This window comes from Calonectris borealis, chromosome Z, assembly GCF_964195595.1.
Source record: "Calonectris borealis chromosome Z, bCalBor7.hap1.2, whole genome shotgun sequence".
Lineage (NCBI taxonomy): Eukaryota > Metazoa > Chordata > Aves > Procellariiformes > Procellariidae > Calonectris > Calonectris borealis.
In genome coordinates this window covers 16605301-16627086 of record NC_134352.1, presented here as the reverse complement: position 1 = coordinate 16627086, position 21786 = coordinate 16605301, and the positions used below count along the sequence as shown (strand labels likewise).

Below are 21786 nucleotides of genomic sequence, written 5' to 3'. Positions count from 1 at the left end.
ATTGCCCCACCAGAGCTCTTGTAAGATACGAATGTCTTCAGAGTTCCTCTCTCCAGCACCAGGTCCTGTGGCTTACCTGTCCCATCTTCAAATGCCTCACTTTCTTCTACAAGGACTCTGAGCATTTCCATTTTCCTCTTAGGACTCACAGTGCTTGAGCAGGTGATGACTTTCTTTCCTAAAATGCTTTTTGTTTTTCACTTCTGTGAAGCTTTCAAAGACTGTGAACACAATATGCAAAGCCTATGGACCTTTAGACACAATAGACTTTGGTCATGTAGGGATGATGCTTATTGTAAAGTTTGGGAGTCATGTTCTCAAAGAATAAATTTCCAGAATATGTAATAGAAAACGTTTTTCTAAGTGCCATTACACCTGAAGGTATTTTTGTTTAAAAAATAAAAGCTTGACAGAGGACACCACAATGGAAAATATCTAGTCAAATTATTCAGATGCTGGGGTTCACACTCCAATTCAAATTGGAGCGTGCTTTGTAACACATAGTGGTGCTGGCTCCTTGTTCAAAAAGTGAACATTTACGACAGAAAGGAAAGCAGCATAAAGCTGCTACCTCAATGTGATGAGCCTATCTTTTTAAAGACTTTTTATAGAGGCAAAAAAGTTGCGACTGTTTTTTCACAGAGGTTGGGCTGGGCACTTGGAGGGAAAACTTTTTTCTATACTTTCCTAAGTGGTGTGAATTCTTCCTTTGCTTCCCTATTCATGGTGGCAGCACTAAAAGGAGAGTTGTTCAGTCTGGTGAATGCCTTGTCCGTTCAGTCACGCACTTACACCACCTCCGAAATCACCATGTGTAACTCCGTCCCAAAAACTCTTCATCCTCTTCTCTTCGGACGACTTCCCAAGGAAATTGTGAGCTTCGACAGCTCCGAGGCCAAAGCCCGTGGGAAAGCCATGTTCTTTTCGGCACGGCTTTCCCGGGTGGGGAGAGGCTGCGTGGATACCCCGTGGGCATCCCGGTGTGAATGCCGCTCCCCTGCCACGTGTCTGAAGGGACTCCCCGGGGCTCCTTCGGCGGGCAGGGGCGGGCCGGGCCGTAGCGGGGAGCCGAGCAGGCAGGGATGCTCTGCGCCCCGCCGCGCCAGCCGGGTGCGTCGGCAGTTTGGACGGGTGGGACCGTCACCTGCCCTCAGGTCCACGCATCGCGAGGCTGAGCTGGGCCGCTGCCTGCACGCAAGTCGGGGGGTCGGGGGAGAAAAAGAAAAACACATTTGTCCCACCCGCCCTGCCCCGCCCCGCCCCGGCCGGCTGCTGACCCTTCTCCCGCCGGCTGCCAAACGCCCGCTGCGGAGGGGCTTGCTCTCGATTTGGCCACCAAAGAGCTAGGAAATAACCTTTTTTTTTGAGGGGAGAGTGTTTTTTTCCCCGTCCCCCTTCTATTTTAGAGAAACTAGCGGCAGAAAGCCGTTCTTTGGTAAACTAGAGGCGAAAGAACGGGGCATCGCAGCGCTGCGCCTGGCCTCGTGGTCTGAGCAAAGTGCAGGCTCCCAGGCACGAGCGACGAGAACACCAACGTGTCTGCGGGACTCGGAAAAAAGTAGCCTTCAGGCATAGTATGCGCCCGTGGTGCCTTACTCTGCAGCGTGCGCTTGCCATCGGGTTTTTAGCAGGAAAAGAAACAAAAATTTTCCGCTTTTGAAAAGATCGTAAAGTCATGCAAAGGTACGAAGTGCAGCTGAACTTTCCTGTTGCTCTGTAAGCGTTGTTTTAAATACCGGAATCAGCGAGTTTCAGGGATGTTTTTAATTCGAGTATGTATGTGCGTGAATAATACACATTTGCGTATAAGCCCTGTGTATTCGCGTGAATGTATTGTGTGTTTGTACACGTATTTATGTACAGACACAAAAAATGTAAGCGACGAACAAAGTCGAAATAAATAACACCGCTTAACACTGAGTAGTGCTGCTACAGAACTGTTTAATAGTTGAACACAAGGATTTTTTTTTTTAAGCCAACCTCTTTGATATTTTGCTGTTGAATAATAACAGGTATTTCATCACGCATAAGTAGTACGACCATTGCGTAGACAATGGAAATCGTGTAGGAAAAACAGAGGCAATGCGTGTGAAGAGATTCAGTTTTATAACCAAGCTCGGTCATTTTTTTTTTTTTTTTTTCCAAATATCTGGTTTAGAGACCCGGAAAGCTGTCGTAAAAATACCGACTTCCTTGCCCAGGTCTTCTGAATGAACGGGGTATCTCCAAATGTTAAAACTACGCAGTAGCTAAACGATTACCGATTGGTTTCTCACATGCATAGCCTTCTCTGCATACATCTATACATGTAGTGGTTCCCACATTGTAATCTCGATCAGTGTTAAATATTTTAAGGCTGTCTAAGTTGAGCGGGGTGATGAGGGGAGAAGATTTGAAGATGAATTAAATTTGTCAACGGGATGGCTACGGTGTTCACTATTGCGAAGCGCTGTATCAAGGCAGTGAGCAAGCCGCTAAGGCAAAGGGAGCGTTTTCACGCATCTCAAGCATCAATTTAACAATAAATGGAGGGGGGAAGCGACCAGATTTTTTTTTTTCCCCTGGAGCACCGGAGAACCGTTCGCTGCTTGTCCTCCGCCCGCTGGGGAGCCTGCCGGGGGGAGGACAGAGAGCGCTCCCCGCCACCGCGTTTTGGTTCTTCGCGCTTTTTCTTAGAAAGTTCAGCAGCATGCGTCGCCTCGCAGAAGCAGGACGCGGAGTGCCCGGGGTGTGCGGGAGGAGCTCTGGGGCAGAGGGATAGAGGAAGACCCTTCCCAGCAGCCGGGCTCCCGGGAGCACGCTATCCGTGACCGCTCGTTGGCTGCCTCGACGGTGGCGGGACCTGCGGCGGAGATGCGTGGAGGGGACAAGGGGAGCGGGTCTCGGCGGGGGTCGGCTGCTGCCGGGGCTGCGGGCGCTGCGGCGAGGGGGCGCGGCGGGGTGGGTCAGGGCGCAGCCCCCTCGGCGGCCGGCCCGGCTCCCGGGGCGGCGGCGGGGAGGGGCGGCAGCTGGCGCAGGTAGCGGCCCACGGGTCCGTGCGGGCCCCCCGCCGCCACGTCGACGGGGAGGCGGCCGCGGCCGTCGGGCAGGTCGAGGCGCGCCCCGGCGCGGTGCAGCGCTGCCAGCGTCTCCAGGAAGCCGGCGCGGGCCGCGTCGTGCGCCGGGAGGCAGCCGGTGCGCGGGTCGGGGCGGTTGGGGTCAGCCCCGCGCTGCAGCAGCAGCTCGGCCACCCGCGGGCTGCCCAGCATCATCACCTGCGGGGAGAGACAGCGTCAGCGCCCGCCCGCGGAGTACCGCGGCTGCGGAGCACCGCGGCTGCGGAGCTTCGGGGGGCGGCGGCCGGGGGCTGGGAGGCTGCGGGGCTGGGTGTCTTTTGGGCGTCATTTTCCTATGTCAGCTATTTGTATTATGCCACCTGCATGAATGCACACGGCTGTACTCGGTGATCCTTACGGATCCGTTCCAACCTGGGGTATTCTATGATTCTACGGTAAATTAAAATATTAGCTACGATGCGTGTGATTTCCAGACTGGGTGCCACATATGTGTATGTTCTGTTCCACGTTTTATACTATTCATATATACCATGGTATATATGGTACTTGTGGTGTGTGTATACACATACACACACACACACAGAGCTGAACCAAGAGCAGAAACTTCTGGCAAGGTCTGATCATGCACGATGCAACAAAAACAAAAACAAAAAAACCTAAACAAAAAGAAAAAAAAAACAAGAAAAAAAGAAACAAAAGAAAATGACACTTGGGGGTTTACTTCCCGCATTCCCCTGGTCATTTTCAACGGAATTTAAACCTCCATAAATTGAATCTTAACAGTGGAGAAAATACCTTGAGACAATAGGTTTTCTCATTATTTTTTTTCTCGAGAGAATTTGGTTATGGGTTACAAAAATTTGGTTTTATTTATAATATAAGTGCGAAAATGCTTATAGATTTCATCATTTATAAATTCCTGTAGACCTTAATTTTTTCAGAAAGATAAAGAAAGTCCACATGTCACAGTGGCAGCCATTTTGCAAAGTGCTGGTTAGGGAAACAGACTTAGTCTCACTCTGAAATGAGGGGAGGAAAGAAAAATTACAACAATTTGGAGACCCTTTTCATCTGGAATTTGAACCTACAACACAAACAAAACGAATAACTTTCTCAGTGCCTTTCTCAGTAACTCACTTAAGAAAAATATTTCCTTTTCCATATAAAATGCAAGGACCAAAATGGCTGTTCAGCTTAGCTGGTGAATCATTAAATATATCGCTTCAAGTGACAAATCGAGAAAACCTTTTCATGACGTACACAACTCCAGTTTAAATCACAGTATATTAATTGTTCAATGAGCATTTAAAAAACTTCAGCTTAAATATGTCGATTAAAATAACACAATTCTACCTCTCAAAATGCCTGGAAAGCAACTCCCCTACACACTGGTACTTATAATGTCTATCAATGAACACTACCACTATTGATGAATAATGAATATTAAAAATACTACTAACAATAGTGACGACTACTAGTAAATACCTAGTTTCAAGTTACAACTTCTACTGAGTGACAATTTCTACACCGTCTTCTGTGCCGTTCTTTTACATGAAAATACTAGTAAGGCACACCACCTCGATTTTCTTAGGGAAAAAGACCCATTAAGGCTATATTTAAAACAAACAAACAATCAAAAAAAGTTGATCGAAGCGCAGTCAACTTCCTGAACCTATCTGGAAGCGGATTTTGCAGTCCCACTTCTCCTTTTAAATACCCTCCAGCGTAATTCGTTTGCTGGCCTCTAAACTCCATCTAGTATTTGCAGGAGGGCGAGGGTTCAGAGAAGCGCCCTCTTGTACTCAGGCAGCTGCGGCTGGAGTCCGGTTCTCATAATAACAATAAAAATTCATTCAAACCCCGAAATCCTTCCCCCCTCCCCCGCCAGCGTGGCAGAGGACAGCTCTCCCCACCCGTGTCACCGCCACCCCCCGGTGCTCCCTACCTGGAGCGGGGTCCTCCCGAAGGAGTTGGTCCCGTTGGGATCCGCGCCCGCGTCCAGGAGCCTCCACACCTCCTCGCTGTCCCCGCGGGCGGCGGCGGTGCACAGCCGGTCGCCGGAGCCGTCGCCCCGAGGGGACCCCTGCATCTCCCCCCGCCGGTCCGACTCGCACGGCCGCCCCCGGCTTTCCGTCTACCCTGGCCGGGACCTCACCCGCCGCTGCGCCGCAGCTCCTCCTCCCCGAGGGCTGCGGCCGGCCCCCGACCCCCCCGGGCAGGCGGCCCCCGGCCCCGGGCGCGGCCCTACGTATCCCCCCACCCCCCCGAACACCCCGGGCAGGTCAGGGCGCTGCAGCATCGCCCCGCCCCCGGTTCCAAGCGGGGAGGGGAGCGCGGTGCTGGCGGCCGCGGTGAAGTCCGCGCACCCTCCCTGGGAGGCTCGGAGGGGCGGCGGAGCACCGTGGGGTGCCGGCAGACCGCTCCGCAAGCTGAGAGACGGGGACAGCAGGGGAGCGCGATTTCCCACCCCCCCGAGAGCGCGGGGCAACTGCCGCGGGGGCTGCCTCCCTCCGGGGACGCCGTCGGTGCGGAAGAAGGAAGGGCACGGGGACTGCGGCCCTGCGCCCCCCGCCCCGCCCCACATTGGGGGGGGGTGTGAAGGCAGGGGAGGGGGGCGCAGCCCCACCGGCAACGGCTTCTCCGGGCTGCCCGCAGCTGCCCTGGCCCGGGCAGGTGGGACGCGCCCCGCGGTCATCTTGCGTGGGGCGGGCGGCGGGGGTGGGGACCAGAGCCTTCCCGGGGCAGAGAAGGTTGTGCCAGGGATGGATTTGGCTTCTGCCTCCGGAGGGGGGCCCTGCCCCGCCCGGCCCCGGGCCCCTCCGAGCGGTGGGTCTGGGGTCCGTCCCTCCGCCCTGCCGCCGGCCAGGAGCGGGCGGCCCGGATGAGGAAGAGAGCCGTGCCCGCAGGAAGTCTGCGATCCACCTAATGGCACCCGGCAGAAGAGACCCGGCCCTGCGGGAGCCTCTCGCGGGCAGGAAAACCGCGGCGAGACCCAGCTGGGGTAAGGTACGGCTCCAGCCCGGCAGCCAGAGCCTGGGCAGGGCCTCGTCTTGCCGCTGTGAAGGTCCCCAGAAAACAAGCACCTGACGACTCCCCCTGCTTTCCGCCCTCCCACTCATCCCTCCTGGACAAAGCGGCTCCCAGCTGCGGGACCCGTGACACACCCCCTCCAAAAGCGACCCCCCCGGTCAAGGGGAGCGGGGGATCGGCCCCAGCGCCCGCGGCTCCGCGCAGCACCCACGACCGGCGGCTTGAAGGTTTTAGTCCGCCACCTCGAAGCCACGGGCAGACCTGGGTAAGAGGCAAGGCGAAGGGGGTATCGAGGCTCCTGCATTCCCGCAGGGCGATGCGGAGAGGGGGGCGTTTCGGAACCACCGCCGAGGTCGGACAGTGAAGTGAGCAAATACAGATTAAGGAAGTTTTTCAGGTTTGTTGTGTTTTGGTTTTCTCTTTTTCTTTTTCCTTTCTCCTTTTTTTTTTTTTTTTTTTTTCCCCCGCAATGTTAGCTCCCTAATCTCCTCTTTTTAATTGCAGAAAACCGGTGCGATTGCCCCAGAAGCAGTATCTGCCGTGCAGATGCACTTTTGTTCCCTTCGGCGTTAACCTCCCCCCCGCCGCTCGGGCACACCAACAGCCCTGCGTGGCCAAAGGGGAAAACCGGCGATTTTATGTCTATATGTACCGACGGCCGAAAGGCGGAGGCATCCTTGGATGAGGAGAAATAAACACAAATTTATCCCTGCATAGACAAATCAGAGGTTCACTGAAATTTCCTCATTTGGGAGCTTTCTGAGCCTCCCCTTTCTGGGGAATGTGGTGTTACAAGAGCTGGGTGCGACATCTGAAGGTGCCTTTGGTGGGGTGTGACGCCCGCTCGGCAGGGACCTGCGGCCGGCTCCCCCGCACCGTGGTTTTGCTGCAGCGCATGGTGCAGAGCGGAACCCAGGGCTGGCGGGCGATTAAAAAAAAAAAAAAAAAAAAACCCAACAAATTAAGGTTAAAAGTGGATTTTTTTAAAAGTCCGTAAAGTCTGAGAAATTAAGATGAAAGGATCCCCCACCCAACAGGCAAAGTGCCCTCCAGTCCTTCGTGCGCTCTCTGCCATTAATGACAGCCACGTAGAAATAAATTCAAGGAGAAAACCTCCTTGGTTACGTGTGTCAGGTCTCTTAAAATTTCAAATCAATACTGAGGCGCGGCAGGGTTGCATATTATCGCTGGCTAATCTTGCTTTCTGCGAAATAGTATTGGTAGTGGATTTTATGCATCTGTATGTGTGTCTATAAATATATGCATACGTGTCTTTTTGTGAATATATAAGCATAAAAAAAATACACTCACACGTCAATATATTTGTAAGTGAAGACGTTACTAGAGGAGTCAGAGGGCCTGTCTGCATCTCCATCCCTGCTAAAACCTGTTAAAAGCTACGAAATCGCATAATGGCGTGAAACAAAAAATACGGTCCCATGCTAATGATTACTGAATCTCAAAATCACTTATCAAGCTGCTGGACCATTAAAACGACAAAATTTTAAGTTACATTATTGAAGTCATACAAATTTCCCCCCCACAAATGCAAATCCTATTTTGCACAATTCTGGTACCAACAAACGACCTGCAATTAATCGAAACATAACAACACACGGTCATATCTGAAGTTACGGAAATAATAGTCGAGCCTGTGCTAATGTGTTTTGAAAACGACCCTTGTATTACACTTGTATCTTGGGGGAAGGGAGGAGAAACCACCTTCTCTCCCCAACAAACCTTACAGCAAAGATATTTTCCGAAAGAAAAAAAAATCAATCCACATTAAGCAGTCTCCCTATCTTACACTTCTGTTATGTCTTTTTAAAGTCACTCTTTAACAATACAGATCTTTGACACTGAAAACAGATCCATTTTAATACTACAGTACAGCAATCCTGCAAATTGTTCTGAAATGTTTTGATAATGGCATACAGGACGGAAAAGCTAATTTTCAGTTACCAAAAGCAGCCACCTTACGCCCTGTTTAAGGCTTAGCAAGTACTACCCTTTTAATAAAAATATTTTTTAAATTTTTTTAAAAAGTATTTCAAAATATTTACGTGAGTCATTTTATCATCTAACGAATATTTCGGTAGCAAGTTTAGGGGTTAATTAAATACTACAAGGAGACAAACTATAGAGAGTATAATATTGGGATTTCCTCGCCTGTAAATAGGCAAAAAAGGTGCAGGAGAGGCAGGGGTGGGGGTGCAATGGGGAGGTTGCCTGGAAGTAACCTGCTTTATAGTTAAGGGGCTGGGGAAGTTGTCTGGAATTACGTTAAAAATGAAGCAAAACCGATGAATAGAAATAGTTGAACAGTATTCTTCTACTCTTCAGCTTAAAATGTCGGTAAATTTGCAAATTAATTATCCTTATTACACATAGTGGGTAAGGAAAATTTAGCACCTTCATTTTAGACCTTTAAAAGTTGTGCCATAGAGATTTCTTTTGAACATAAAAATGACCAAAAAAAGCCAACCCACCAAACCAAACCCCAAAAAACCCCAAACCCAAAGCCACCTAACAACCTGCAATAATAAAGAATAAATACTTCGGTTTCTGTTTTCTGAGTCCTAAACTTGCGCAGAGCGCATTTCTGAATGTAATATGCTGCCCTAAATAGCTGTGAAAATATCGCAAGGTATTTTCACATTTTTCTTAGAAACCCCCCAGAAAATTCTACGTGCATGTTATTTTGGTCCCTCATTTTGGGCTATGGAGTAATCGGAACGTAAAACGACCTCATGGCTCTGGATTATCACCTAAGAGTTTACAAAAAGTAATTAAGCATTCGCCAGGCAACATATTCCCTTCCTTAAAAAAACAAATAGCAAAGCACAGACAAATAACAAATAAACACACACTCACACGAAAAGCAAACCAAATAAAATATCTCCCATCGTCCTAAGAAATAAGTAGGTTTAGATGTTGCAAGAAAAGTACGTCACGGCGCGGCCGATTTTCTGCCCGGGTGGGTAGCAGTCGGATTGCCTCTATCAGCCGGTTTTTGAGTGTCGGTCCCCGCCTCGGACCCACTCGGGGTTCAGAAGCATCTTCGTGGACGTGAAGGACTCTCTCTCTAACACTGCTCGAAGAGTGTTAAGATTTTCTTTGTTTCATCTATTTAATCAAGCAATTTAATTTTGAACAAAGCTTGAGAATAGGACTCGTCTCTCTAAATAGGAAATAAGGGCAAAAATAGCTGTTTTCTCTTTATTTCCAAACTTTTTTTTTTCCCCGAAATAGATTTCCATCTAATCCGAATATGAAGCCACTCTCTTCCTGTAAACTGTGGCCTGAAATACTAGGGGTTAGGGGTTCGCTGTCTCCGAGCTGCCAAAATGTTTATGCGTTACTTTTGTGACTGTTGTTACCTCCTATTATGAAAGGAGTACGGTTAGACAAAAGGGAAAATCTCATCTTTTTTTAGATTAAACACACTCCCTTGTCGTACACCTTCCCAGCCCCTTCAGAATCAGATTTTCAGCACATTTCAGTGACTATTTTAGACCTAACTGGCATTTTAGCAGAACTCAATCTACCCGATGAAAAGCTCGGGGGGTAGGGGGGTGGGAAGCAGCAGTATTTACACCAAGTGTGAAAATAGAGAGAAAAAAAATTGCCAAACTGCCTAATCCATGAGAGGGTTTTGTCCCTGCTACAGCGAATTCACTTCGAGATAATCAGCACCTTCATATTTATGTTTGATATTCGAGATTCGTGCATTTCAGGCCAGCCAGAGTTTGTAGTTTCTTTTTCCCCCGTTTAGTGTAAGATGAAGAAATTAGGCCTACTACAAATGCAAGAAACGAGAGTTTTGAAGGTAACAAGGAAAACTGGATATTGTTTCTGGTTTATTTTTATATTTTTTATACATATATACATGTATATACACACACATGCGTGTGTGTGTGTGTGTCTCCCCACACTTGATATTCAAAAAGCGCTGAAAGTGATCTAACCAGAGACTTGGAGCAGACAGACTGTGAATTGCTTTATGTCCACACCTCGATTCCCAGAGCTTGAAGGAGTTAAATTTTTTTGTATATATTTTTATATATATATATATATATAAAAAAAAAATCTCTGTTTTTGTAGATATTTTCAGGCAAATATTTTTACTTTCCTTCTCTTCCACCTCTGTTCTTCTCCAGTCTGTGCTCTGGATTAGAGGAGGTTGTGGAGTGCTGTAATGACCCCCTACGAGGATTTTGCAGAACAATCCTCAAATACTTATCAAAATTAATATTCGCTTTATTTTTCATTATGTGTCTAATTATGTGTAATGATCGAGGCCTAAGCTGCGCCGTGCAGATCCACAACAATCCGGTTTTGCATTCTACAATCAGGAAAAAGTCTCTAAAAGCGCTGGAACCTCGGGTGTCTCTCAAGGTCCTCTATACGTGTGTGTTTTAATCACTCTTTCTGACGCTGCTCGGCCGCTCTAACCCTCATTGCGCATATTTATATAACAGCAGGGGAAGGCAAAGCAGGCCACTGTATTTCACTGTCATTTACAACAGTGGAAAGTAATACACGCCAGGAAAACAGTGGCCATTTTCTCTCCTCAGAGCAATAGCTATGTTCCTTGTTCGCAAGGAACCGTCTGCAAATGTTGGTAAGGAGTTATTTTTTCTAATTTAGCCATAGAGAAAACGAAAAGAGAAACTTCTCGGGGGGGAAAGGGGGGAGAGGAAAGGCTGAAATAAATTACAGTAACTTTTCAAGAACCTGTCGTTTTCTACTGCGTTTAAAAAAAAAAAAAAAAGAATAACCCCCACGCCTGTGCAAACCTCACGTGTTCCCGGTGCAATCGGAGCATGCGGCGGGGAGAGGGCTCCGCGGCGCTGCGCGACCGGGGCCGGGCTGCCGCGGGGAACGGGCATCCCGCTGGCCCCGGGGCGGCCGCCACCGCCCCCGCTCCCGCTCACGTCGGGCCGTCCGCCGCCACCGGGGCCGCCTCCCCCCGCCCCCCAGCAGCCTCCCTCCCGGGGGCCCTACCTGGGCCGGGGGCTCCCGCGGTGCCGCCTCCGCAGGACCAGCAGCAGAGCGAGGCGCGGCGGCAGGCGCCGCCCCAGCGCCCCGACGACGCCGCGGAGGATGCGCCAGCCCAGCGCCCGGGCCCGGCGCAGGCTGCGGGCGCGCCGAAAGCGAACGGTGCACCTTATCCGGGGGGTCATGGGTGCGGGGCAGCCCCCGGCGTGCCGCGCTAGAAATACCTCCCCGGCGGGGCCCCACCGGTGAATCGGCCCTCTCTCCCTCCATTCATTGGAGAGGATTTTCTTTCTTTTTTTTTTTTCTTCTTTTTTTTTTTTCTTTTCCGTTTGACTGATTCCGACTCCCCATTTCGCCTTACCTCCCTCCCTCCCGCCCGCCCCTCTGCCCTTAAACGCCTCCCATGATGATGGCTCCCGCCTCGAAAGCGGGCGAAGGAGGACCGGCGGCGGGGGATGGCGGCGGGGGAGGCCGCCGGCTCCTCTCCCCTCCTACCGACTCGCCCCGAGCAGCACCACCACCGAACGGGCGTGGAGGCCGGCCAATCGCAGGGCGCTCCCCGGCTTTCAAATAAAGCCTTGACGACATGTCCTTGCCCTCCCCCCCCGTCTGTCCCCTCCAAACACGCCGCCTCCCGCTCCGGTTGGGGGTGTGTGTGTTATTTTGTTTTTTTTTCTTGTCGGTTGGTTGGTTTTCGATCCCGCTCTCCTCGGAAGAGCTCGGCGGGGAGGGGGCTGCGGCGGCCCGGCGCACCGCGACCCCCGCCCGTCCCCCCGGGGGCCGCGTTGGCGCCCCGGGGGGGCAGCTAGCGGATCCCTGCCGCTTTAAAAGCGCAGGCCAGTATTGGCCCGGGCGAGCAGCTATTTCCTTGTCACATGGTCATTTGAACGCGACGCGGGGCCGTTGCGTAGCGGAGCGAAAAAAAAAAAAAAAAAGCGGATCTCGTCTCCCCCCGCCGGTAACCGAAACGGGTAATTAACCGTTTCCTCTCCCCCGACCTTCTCCCCGGCCGTGCTCCGCGGTGCCGGACCGCTTTGTTTTCGATTTGAAGGGTGAGATTTCGGAGCGGGGCGCTGGAGGGGGGGAAGCAGCGGAGGAGCGCTGAAAAGCCCGGCGCAACCTGCCGGCTCTCCCCTCCCGGGCCGGCTCCAGGCGCTGCCGCGGGGACTGCCGGAGGGGTGCTGATCCCCCCGACAGCCGGTGCTGAGCGAGGCCTGCTGCCCGGCAGAGGATCTCTGGGCGGCGGGGGGGGTGTCCCCCTATCTCCCGTCCCGCCCCCCTCCCCGGGAGCCCCTCTGCCTGCACATCTCCCCTCCCGGGCTGCGGGGTACCTCCGTGCGGGGCGCGGGGAAGGGCGATGGGCAGGGAGGATGTCTGTCCTGCGGATGTCTTCGCCCTCCCTGGGGGCGGCGGGGCCCTGCTCCGCACGGCAGGGCACGGCGGGACGCGGCTTGGCGCGGATCCGGGGGTGCGCAGGGACTGCAGGGAGCCGGCGGGAAAGGCTCCGGGGAGGGGAAGCAGCGCGGCAGTCCCTGGGAGGGCTGGTGAATATACGCGTATGCAACACCCCCCCACCCCGACAAACACCTCCTTCTCTCGGCTGGACAAATAGCAGTAACACCGATGTCTATAGAAGTTTTCTTCTCCTGCCTGAGCACGGAGTAACCCTAACAGCAATGCTGATAAAGAAGAGCCTGTAGTGGTTTCTCCTGGACCGAGTCCGATTTCAAGCCTGGGAAACGGGTGAGTGAAAACAGCCATTTCGAAATGAAAGCAGCTTTTCGAGAGATGCTTTTTTTTTTTTCCCCCTCTTCTTTTTTCTTTTCACCTCCCGTGGCAGGCAAGGCAAAATTGAGTGAAATGGGTGCTGCCTGGGTGCATGATGCAGGTGCCGGAGCGGCGGTGGGAGGATGAGCTGGCAGTTTTGGCAATAGAAACCAAATACCCACCAACGCTGAATGCATGGCCGAGCAGGGCCCGAGGAGCATCTCGCCGTGCAAAGGGCGCAAGCCCTGCTGCAGAGGGTTATGTGCCTGTGCGCATGTACTCAATTACAGCTGCGATATTAAAAATAAAAAGTGCGAGTTATCCGCCACGTTAAACGTAATGCTTTTAGGGCTTTCTCGAAATGTGTATTGCTGCTGCTGTTTGTCGTTAACAATTACTATTCTTCTTTTCAGGGAGAACTCCAAGCCCTTGAGCCGATGCTGCTGCCGGAAGAAATGGTGCCCGTGGAAGCTTCCACGGCTGCGCGGGATCGTGTCGGGGACCCCCATCCTCCCACAGGGTGAGTATCCCCCACTGTGGGCCTGATCCGGGAGGGGCTCTGGACCAGTGGCATGAGGCAGATTTATGGCAATTAGGCATTTAGCCCTGCTGCGTTTTAAGGGCATATTCTGCTCGTTTGGTGCGGTCAGCATAGGAAAGTCTGTTAATTCCCTGCCGATTTTATGCATCATCGTTGTTGCTGTTATTATTGCTGTTATTGTTATTATTATTATTGTTGTTGTTGTTGTTGTTATTGTTGTTGCTGCTGCTGCTGTTGCTGTTGGTGGTGGTGTTGTTTCATAAGCCGTAATGGAAATACTTAAAATTTTAAATCGAATTCTGGTTCTTAGAGAAAATGACCTTTTAAAATAGGAATACTGGTCTAACTAAGGTTGGAAGCGCAGTTTATTAGACCCTTACTTTTCTGTAAGGAGGGTGGTCAGGTTCTAGCTTTGCCCTATCTCCATATCTGGTCCAGGCTCCATTTCAGTTCCCTCAAGTATGGGATGCAGGCACTTGACTGCAGTGTCCCCAGTGTTATCCTTGGCTTGCTTATGGCTATGCCGTGCACTAAGACAGAATACGGTACAATTTCATAAGGTGTTATCATCACATATTGTAATTTTATATATTTTCTATTTAAAGATATGTATAAATATATATTCTAGGCATTCTTATACTAAACAAGCATGAATATGGACTAAATGTAATGTGATTTTTTTTACATATTTTATATGCATATAATTTAGTTATAATTAAACATAAGCGTATTACATATAAAAATAATTGATAAGCAAATATGTAGGCTTGCTACATAATCATAATGTTTTTTATATATACGCATATTATGTATATTTCTATATAGATATTACACAGATGTAATAATCGGCATAACTACATAAAACATATGTAAACGGCATAACTACATATTTATAGTGTGCTAGCTTATACGAAGTAATTACAAAGCACGCATTGTATGAAATTACGTTGTAATAAATTACATATTCCAATACGTTATATAAAAATATAGATCTTTTGAATGTTTATGTATGAAATATCTCGGGGTTGGACACTCAGTAGGAATGCAAAACGAAGAGAAACCTTCTTCCCCTTTCATTCTCCACTGGTAGCTCTGCAAAGTGCCCGGGATTTGCGCCGGGGAAGGAGACCAGAGCTCTCCTGCTGCCCCGCCTTGCTTCCCCTTCTCTGTCCCTAACGCGCGGGATGTGTGAGCACAGCCCCGCGTGCGGTCCGGGGAGGGAGGCAGGGTCTCCCACTCGTGCCGCGGGCGCGGCGCCAGCCGCACGGGCTGGAAGCGCCATCCTCGCCGCCTCCTCACCGTCCTGCCCGCGGCTGCCCGGCCTCTTCCCGCAGCCCACCCGTGGAGGTGTGGGACCCGCCGCGGCGGGATCGTGTCTCCCCGGCTGTCCGCTTCCCCGTGGGTGAGGCTGGGCTGCCGCTGCGGCTTTACCGAGGGACGCTCACAGTGCTTCTCGCGCCGGGGCAGCTAGTGAAGTGCGGACCAGCTCCCAGGTCATTAATCTGCCCCCTCCCCCGCCCGCGTTCCTCCTCCAGCAGCTCAGCTCTGTTACAACCTCTCGCTTTTACAACGGCTGGTTTCTTTCTTTACCAAACGTGCCACCTTCGAGCAGCTTGGGAAACACCGGGGCCGAGCTCGGACGTACGGGTTTTAATTTTTAGTTCCACGCCGCCTTCGTTTTGCAACCGTCATGATTTCTTCAAAATACTGTTAAACGTACAGTAACTGAGGGAAGGTCACCTGCAAGTTGGTAAAACAGCTATTACTTCAAACGAGGGCGGTATCGGGCTTGCAGAGACACAAATCGCTCTTTGTTTTCACCTTCCAGATCCCATGTTTACAGCCTTCATGAGAAGAGCCACGGATGCGCCACGGGCCCATGCACAGACATGCACAGCACCTTACATGGTTTTAAGAAGGTATTTGCCAAAGCCGCAATCGCACCAGCAAGCCTCAATTCCCCGCTGTCCCGGTCGGTTTTGCTAGGGAGAAGCAGAGATCGGCTTCAGCGCCCCTTGACTCCGATTTAACTTGAGTCTGAAACCAAATGGGGAGCAGTGGGCTCGGGGCCGGGAGAGCCCGGAGCCCCTCCCGTCCCCTTCAGGTGGAGGGCTGGGAAGTGCGAGCAGGGAGGAGGGTAAACAGAAAGCCCAGACGCAGTCCTGTCAAAACACGAAGGGTTTATTGTGCCATCTCTGTGCGGGGTTTTTCCTTCATATTTGTTTCTCTTCACAGTGTTCGGACCGCCGCGCGAAAAAAGGGGGGCGTGGAGAGGCGTGGGGTTTCAAGTGCAAGGTAACATACAGACACGTGCAAAGTATAGCGTACAAACCAATACATATCCCCCTGGTCCTCCCGCATCCGAGCGGAGAGACGCGGCCCGGGGTTTATTTACAACGCGTGAGCGCTGCTGGGCTTCGCGTCTCCCCAGCCGGGCGCGGGCAATAAATTAGGGGAGGGGGTCTCCCAGGGGGAGGCTAAGCGCGGGGCGGCTGGCGCAGGTAGCGGCCCACGGGTCCGTGCGGGCCCCCCGCCGCCACGTCGACGGGGAGGCGGCCGCGGCCGTCGGGCAGGTCGAGGCGCGCCCCGGCGCGGTGCAGCGCTGCCAGCGTCTCCAGGAAGCCGGCGCGGGCCGCGTCGTGCGCCGGGAGGCAGCCGGTGCGCGGGTCGGGGCGGTTGGGGTCGGCCCCGCGCTGCAGCAGCAGCTCGGCCACCCGCGGGCTGCCCAGCATCATCACCTGCGGGGAGAGACAGCGTCAGCGCCCGCCCGCCCCGCTCAGGCTCTCTCGCTCAGCCCCGCAGGAGCGGGGATCGCCCGCGGAAAGGAGCGGAAAACCCGCGGGGGAGGCCTAGAGGTTAGCTCCGGAGGCGCCGCGAACAGCGGAGAGCACGGACCCGGCCGGAGCGTTGCGCAGCCGGGGGAAACCCTCCTTTTCCGCGCCGCGGGACACGGCGGGGCAGGTGGGGCAGAACGGCGCAGGAGCCCCGTCGGGGTCGGGGCGTGCGGGCCCGCTCCGGGACTGCTCCGCAACGGCAGGGGGGCCGCAGGCGCGAGGCGAAGGACCGGGGGAAGAGGCTCGTCTTTCTCTCGGCGCACCCCCGCAGAAACCGAGGGCAGGTCCCGAGCCGTTTCGCAACGGCCACCGCGGAACCGTGTCGGTGGAGCGGCTCCCGGGGGCTGCCGCCGTCTCGCTCCCACCCGGGACGCTTTTCCAGGAGGTCCTCGGCAAGGGGACACGGGTCTGCGGGGAACCTGCCCTCCCTGCAGCGCGGCGCCGGCGCTTCCCTGGCCCTCAGGAGAGATTGAAAACGCACTTTTAGCCTGACCCCCCTCCCAATGCAGGCCAAAACGCCCGGGAGCCCTCCCCCTCGAGCTCGCCATTTTCTAAGCTGCGTTTCCCCCAGCGCAGCCGGTAGTGCGTTCAGCGCACGGGCTAAATCCCTGCTGCGCAAAGGTGCAGAAAAAAACATGTCGGAGGACGGCAACAGATACATGTTTCGTGTGAAATGCTGCACCGACATTTTGTAGGAGAGAGTTTCGCAAGGACTGGCCGTAAAACTTAAATATATCTTCTCAGATTATTTCCAGTTTCGTTTTATTTTGAAAAGTTAAGAAGCAGCGGGCTAGAACCACCTCGGAAATTAACTCAGCTTTATAAATCTAGTATCTACTACGCCTCCGGGCACTACATCTATCTATACGTTCACGCGACTGTTAAATATGAGCAGACTGAGTCCCACAGGGACTACTAGCTGTGTAGCTGCAGGGTCTGCGGGGCAAGGCCATCGCACCCAGATGTTTCTGCTCGTCAGGGTCAGTGAATGTATCGTGAGAATCAGTAAATATACTGTTTTTCATGGGAGAGGAGAGGAAAAATGCTAATAGACGTATAAAGCAGAAGACGAGGTATGACGAAAGGGCAATCCTTTCTGAAAAGGTGACTCCTTACTTTTTATTGCACGTTTATTGCAAGATGAGCATTAAAGTTCTCGCTTTTGAGTCATTCCATCTCAGTTGGGTAAAATAAAGTGGAGGGTTGCTAAGACTAAAACCTCTCTGTTGCGGCCGTCACAAACTAGCCTTTTCAGAAAGGCGAGAGGAATGGCCGCGCCGCTTCGGTAGCAGCCGAGCGCAGCCGTCGGGGGCGGCCGGCGCCGGGAGGCTGCCCCGGGGCTGCCGCCGCCGCTCCTCGGGCGCGGAGGGGCTGCTGCCCCCGCCCCGCCGCCCACACCCCCGGGGCTCCCTACCTGGATGGGGGTCCGGCCGTAGGAGTTGACGGCGTTGGGGTCCGCCGCGCCGTCCAGCAGCTCCCTCAGGCGCTGCAGGTCGCCGCGGGCGGCGGCGTTGGCCAGCTCGTCCGCCGCCGTACCGCCCGCCCGCCGCGCCATGCCCCGGCCCGCCCCGGCCTCACGCTCGCCGGCGGCCGGGCGCCGCGGAGCGCTGCAGCCGCCGCTCCCCTGCCCCGCGCTGCCCGGGGCTGGCGGCGATCCCGGCCCGCGGGGGGGCCCTACCCATGGGGGCGCCCGCCCCGCCGCCCCCGGCAGCCCCCGGCAGCCCGGGCAGCACGACCCGGCCCCGGCCCCGGCCCCGGCCCGGGGGTGCCTGCGCGGTGCTGTCGCCGGGGCCGCCTCCACCTGCCAGGACGCGGCGGAGCCTCCCGCCGCTTGTTTTCTCGGCACAGCTGGTGCCGCCCCGCCCCGGCCCGCCCCGGCCCAGCCCCGCGGGCCCCGCCTCGCCCGAGCGCCGATGTCACCGTCACCGCGGCGGAGCGCCCCGACCGCGGCCGGCCCCCGGCCTTGCCCCGACGGGGCGGAGCGCCCTGCGCTGCCCTCTGAGGGCCGGGAGGGCCGGGCTCCCGGGCGGGCGTCCGGCGGGGCGGTCTCTCCATTTGTTTATTCTTTTTTTTTTTCTTTTTTTTCCCTGGCCCTCTCTTAAGGGCAGCAGAGTCTTAATCTGCGCCTGACCGCCCCGCGAGGAGGAGAGGCCAGGGAGAAGGGTAGGAGCACAGGGAGCAAAAGACTTTATTTGACGAGAGCGGGATGTAAGGACGAGAGCGGGCCGGGGACCGCGGGCCTGTGTCACCGGGGCCCCGCTCCTGTCCCGGCGGGCGGATCGCCCTGGCGCTGCCTGCCCGCCCTCCCCAGACACCCACCCGCACCCGAGAGCAGGAGGCGGCGGTGGCCGCCCTTCTTCCCCCTTTTCCTAGGGTGAGCTGCCAGCTCTTCCGAGCTTTTTTAGTCGGCACAGACACCTAGTAATAGACAACGGGCGCAGCGGCGCAGAGAGCCCGCACGGAGGTACGAGCCGCGGCTGCGACGTCTCCACCCTCCGCCTGAACCGGCTGCGTCTTCTTTTTTTTTTTTTTAAATAAAAAGAATGCAACAGGTCGAGACTTTGAACCCTTCCTCCAAACAAAGGCCACGCAGGTCGGGCAAGCTCTCCTTCGGCAGGACGAGGTGTTTGCGCGGCTCGGCGCAGGCCGCCCGCGGGGAGCCAGCTCCGGTGAGCTCTGGGTGGGGGCGGGGTACCGCGGGGCAGGGCGGGCGGCGGGGGGCGGTGGGGTGGGGGGGCGCGGGGCGGCGGCAGCACCACGGACAGCTCCCCCCGGCCGCGCCGCGCCACCCGCCGGGCTGGGCAGGGCCGGGCCGCCCCCCGCCGCCCCTGTGCTGAGCGCCGCCGCCTGTCATCCACGGCGCTGGGGGGGGGGTGACACACACGTCCCGGAGCCGACAGGAAAACCCTCCTTGGCTGAACCCACCGGATCAGCGCGCCGGCGAAGAGCGGCGGGGGGCGATCTGCCTCCTCATTCCAGGGGCCGCCTTGTGAATCTCGCTGGAACTACCCGTAAATGGAGCGCTCGCGTTGCCAAGGGAGTTAAGGGTCTCTTGGGTCTTACTGCGCACGGTGCTGTGCAAAGACCCAGGGGAAGTGAGAGCTCCTCGCTTTTTCATTCAGGTAGGTTTCACAGTGTTGCTTCTTGAGGTTTGTGAGTGCCCTTGCTTCTTTCACCGTGAAGCGTCATGACAACGACCTATTTCCTCACCTTAACTCACGGACACGATATTCGTCAGACACATGGATCTCTAAGCTCATTCTCTTGGGAAGTTTGCAATCATAATTCCACTCCGTATCGCCATTCTCTGCTTTTTAATCCTTTGACAATCATGCTGCCCATTTGTTTACCTGCATCTTTATCTGAAACAATTAGCACGTATTATCAAAACAATTAAATTACTTTATTGGCCTAATACTTTAGAAAGGCACAGCTATACTACCACGAAAGCTCTCTGTTCTGAGTACCAAATGGTGGAGGCAATTTCCACCATTAGAGGAATGCTAACTGCCGTGGCCAATGAAGACTGTCTATGTAAAGGTTAAGTTCGTGGTTTTATTTGCAACACTTGGCGTGCTCCTATAATCGAATGAGCCTAGTGCGTCTTCACTCACACTGGCTACGATTTCTATGCTCAGATATGTAGAAACGAGTGGAGTTCCACTCGTGACAAAGAGCTTCTTGATATAAATAGTTGCTTCTGGTTAAATAATTGAGCATTTATACACAATCTGGTGCTTTCCTAATGTGTTTTTTGGGTTTGGGGATTTTTTTTCCCTTTCTTTACTAATGAAATTGCTATTCAAGCACTCGATGCCGTAAAAATGAGAAAATAAAGATACTTCAGATATTTATACTAAAAAAAAGGAAACAAGAGGAAGAGTTAAATCTATATACCCTGGTATGTAGACCACTGTACAGCAGAAACACCCCGTTAGTGGAAGGTATACTTAAATCTTAAAAAGTCTACAAGCTGATTTTGACAGCAGCTGGAGTAAATAACAATATTGCAGGATCAGTTCAGTAGAGATAGTATACTGATCCTGATTCTCAGCTACCAGACAGCCATGCATTAGCGATAGAAAAAGGGTTCTGACACAGCTTTGATGTCAAAGATATATCCATAAGGTAGACAAAAACAGTCCATGTCTACTGGAATTGTGTGAAAGTTTTAAGCAGGGCATGTTATTTTAACAAACAAAAAGCGTGAAAATAATGTCTAAAGAAAGGTAACCTTTATGCTCATTTGTTTAACTCACTTGTTACTCCAAGGCTATGTGGTAAATAAGATAACCAAACCCCAAAATATTCCTTCACACTGCTTTTAGAAGAGGCTGGCATTTCTTACAAACCTCAGGAGTTAACACTGTCAAACATAAATGAATGAAAATTAAGGAGTCCTTCCTGATTTTTCCTGCAGTTCAGAAAAACCCACACCGCGCTATTGTGGAAAAGAAGGCTTCTCTCAAAAAGGCTGCCTTTGCAAATTCATAAATGCTTATTCTCCCAACCAAGAACTGAAAAGCCACCCATGAAAGAAAATAAGATATTTCAGTTGAAACTGCTTGCTTTGGAGCTGGAATCTCAGACAGTGTTTTCCTTTTGCTCTGAATATGCAGTTGCTGGCTGAAGGACAGTTTCACTGTCCAGTTGATGGTAGCTTTAAAGAAGCTGTTACACAGTTGGAAGTGACTTCTTCCGGTTTCAAAGTTAATTGTGCAAGGATAAGTTGTGCAATCATGACCTTAAAACAATCATTTAGGGAAGCATCATGCCTTTCGTAACTGTATTACAAATGTGTGCTGCAGGCATATTAAATATGCATCTAGACCTTGACAAAATGCCAAATAAATACAAATCACTTGGCAAGCAGGTAGACCTTACAAGCACTGCAATGATACCAATTTCTACAGTCAAAAGGAAAAAAGAGAAATGTCGAGAGGTTCAGGAAGATAATTGTTAGTATGCATAATGTGTAATCAGCTCAATATTACTCAAAAGCAGCTTACCACAAAGGAAAATGTTACTCACAGCAGATTTTCTTAGTTTGCACTGATTTGACTCCAGAGACATTGAAGTTCTTCCAAAACATTATTTTACAATTAGAGCAAACAACTCGGTGACACAATTAAATGTAATTTAGTACAAAAATCCAAAGAGCTTTGGATTTTGAAAAACCTGTCAATAATTTTTTTTCTGCAGAATAATGTTACTGTAGCATGTTCTGATAAAGTAGGTGCAGATGTTAGTAAAAATCCCCATCAGTTATGTTACTGCTTTCACTGGGGAGAATAGACATCATTGAAATTGTAGGAAATCACCAGGGATGCCTGCCAAGAAGGATGGAGTATCATAGGACAATAAGAATATTTGGGGATACAACAGTAAGGATTTGAAAACAAAACAAATAAACAAAACAGGCAGGAAGGTTTTAAAATCCTCAAGCTGGGTGACAACATGACTGCAAGAGCAGCGGGCTTTCAGTCTCCAAAATGTCAGCTGTTCACAGGCCAGTTCTCCTACCGACTGCACCTTACAGTAGTTATGTGCCAGCTCT

The 21786-nt window shown here is 52.6% G+C and overlaps 2 protein-coding genes and 1 long non-coding RNA gene across 4 annotated transcripts; 1 reads left to right on the top strand and 2 right to left on the bottom strand.

Annotated features, from left to right (window-relative positions):
• Window positions 1-1748: 1748 nt before the first annotated feature.
• On the bottom strand, window positions 1749-11854 carry LOC142075237 (cyclin-dependent kinase 4 inhibitor B-like). Of its 2 annotated transcripts, none has more exons than XM_075136324.1 (2): window positions 11094-11854; window positions 1749-3254 (listed from the first exon to the last, which is right to left on the bottom strand). In XM_075136324.1, exons 1-2 carry the CDS (start codon window positions 11355-11357, stop codon window positions 2946-2948), a joined length of 573 nt encoding a protein of 190 aa, XP_074992425.1. In that variant the 5' UTR covers window positions 11358-11854; the 3' UTR covers window positions 1749-2945. The 2 variants fall into 2 exon arrangements, with proteins under 2 accessions (XP_074992425.1, XP_074992426.1); XM_075136325.1 differs by lacking the exon at window positions 11094-11854 and adding an exon at window positions 5002-5189.
• Window positions 11855-12056: 202 nt separating this feature from the next.
• LOC142075239 (uncharacterized) lies at window positions 12057-16795 on the top strand. Its single transcript, XR_012670826.1, has 6 exons — window positions 12057-12139; window positions 12700-12830; window positions 13268-13374; window positions 15224-15314; window positions 15631-15690; window positions 16190-16795. It is a non-coding gene; the product is annotated as an uncharacterized LOC142075239 (long non-coding RNA).
• CDKN2B (cyclin dependent kinase inhibitor 2B) lies at window positions 15561-17899 on the bottom strand. The gene is made up of 2 exons (XM_075136326.1): window positions 17644-17899; window positions 15561-16133 (listed from the first exon to the last, which is right to left on the bottom strand). The coding sequence occupies exons 1-2, from the start codon at window positions 17782-17784 to the stop codon at window positions 15873-15875; spliced, it is 402 nt and encodes a 133-aa protein (XP_074992427.1). The 5' UTR covers window positions 17785-17899; the 3' UTR covers window positions 15561-15872.
• Between the last annotated feature and the right edge of the window lie 3887 nt (window positions 17900-21786).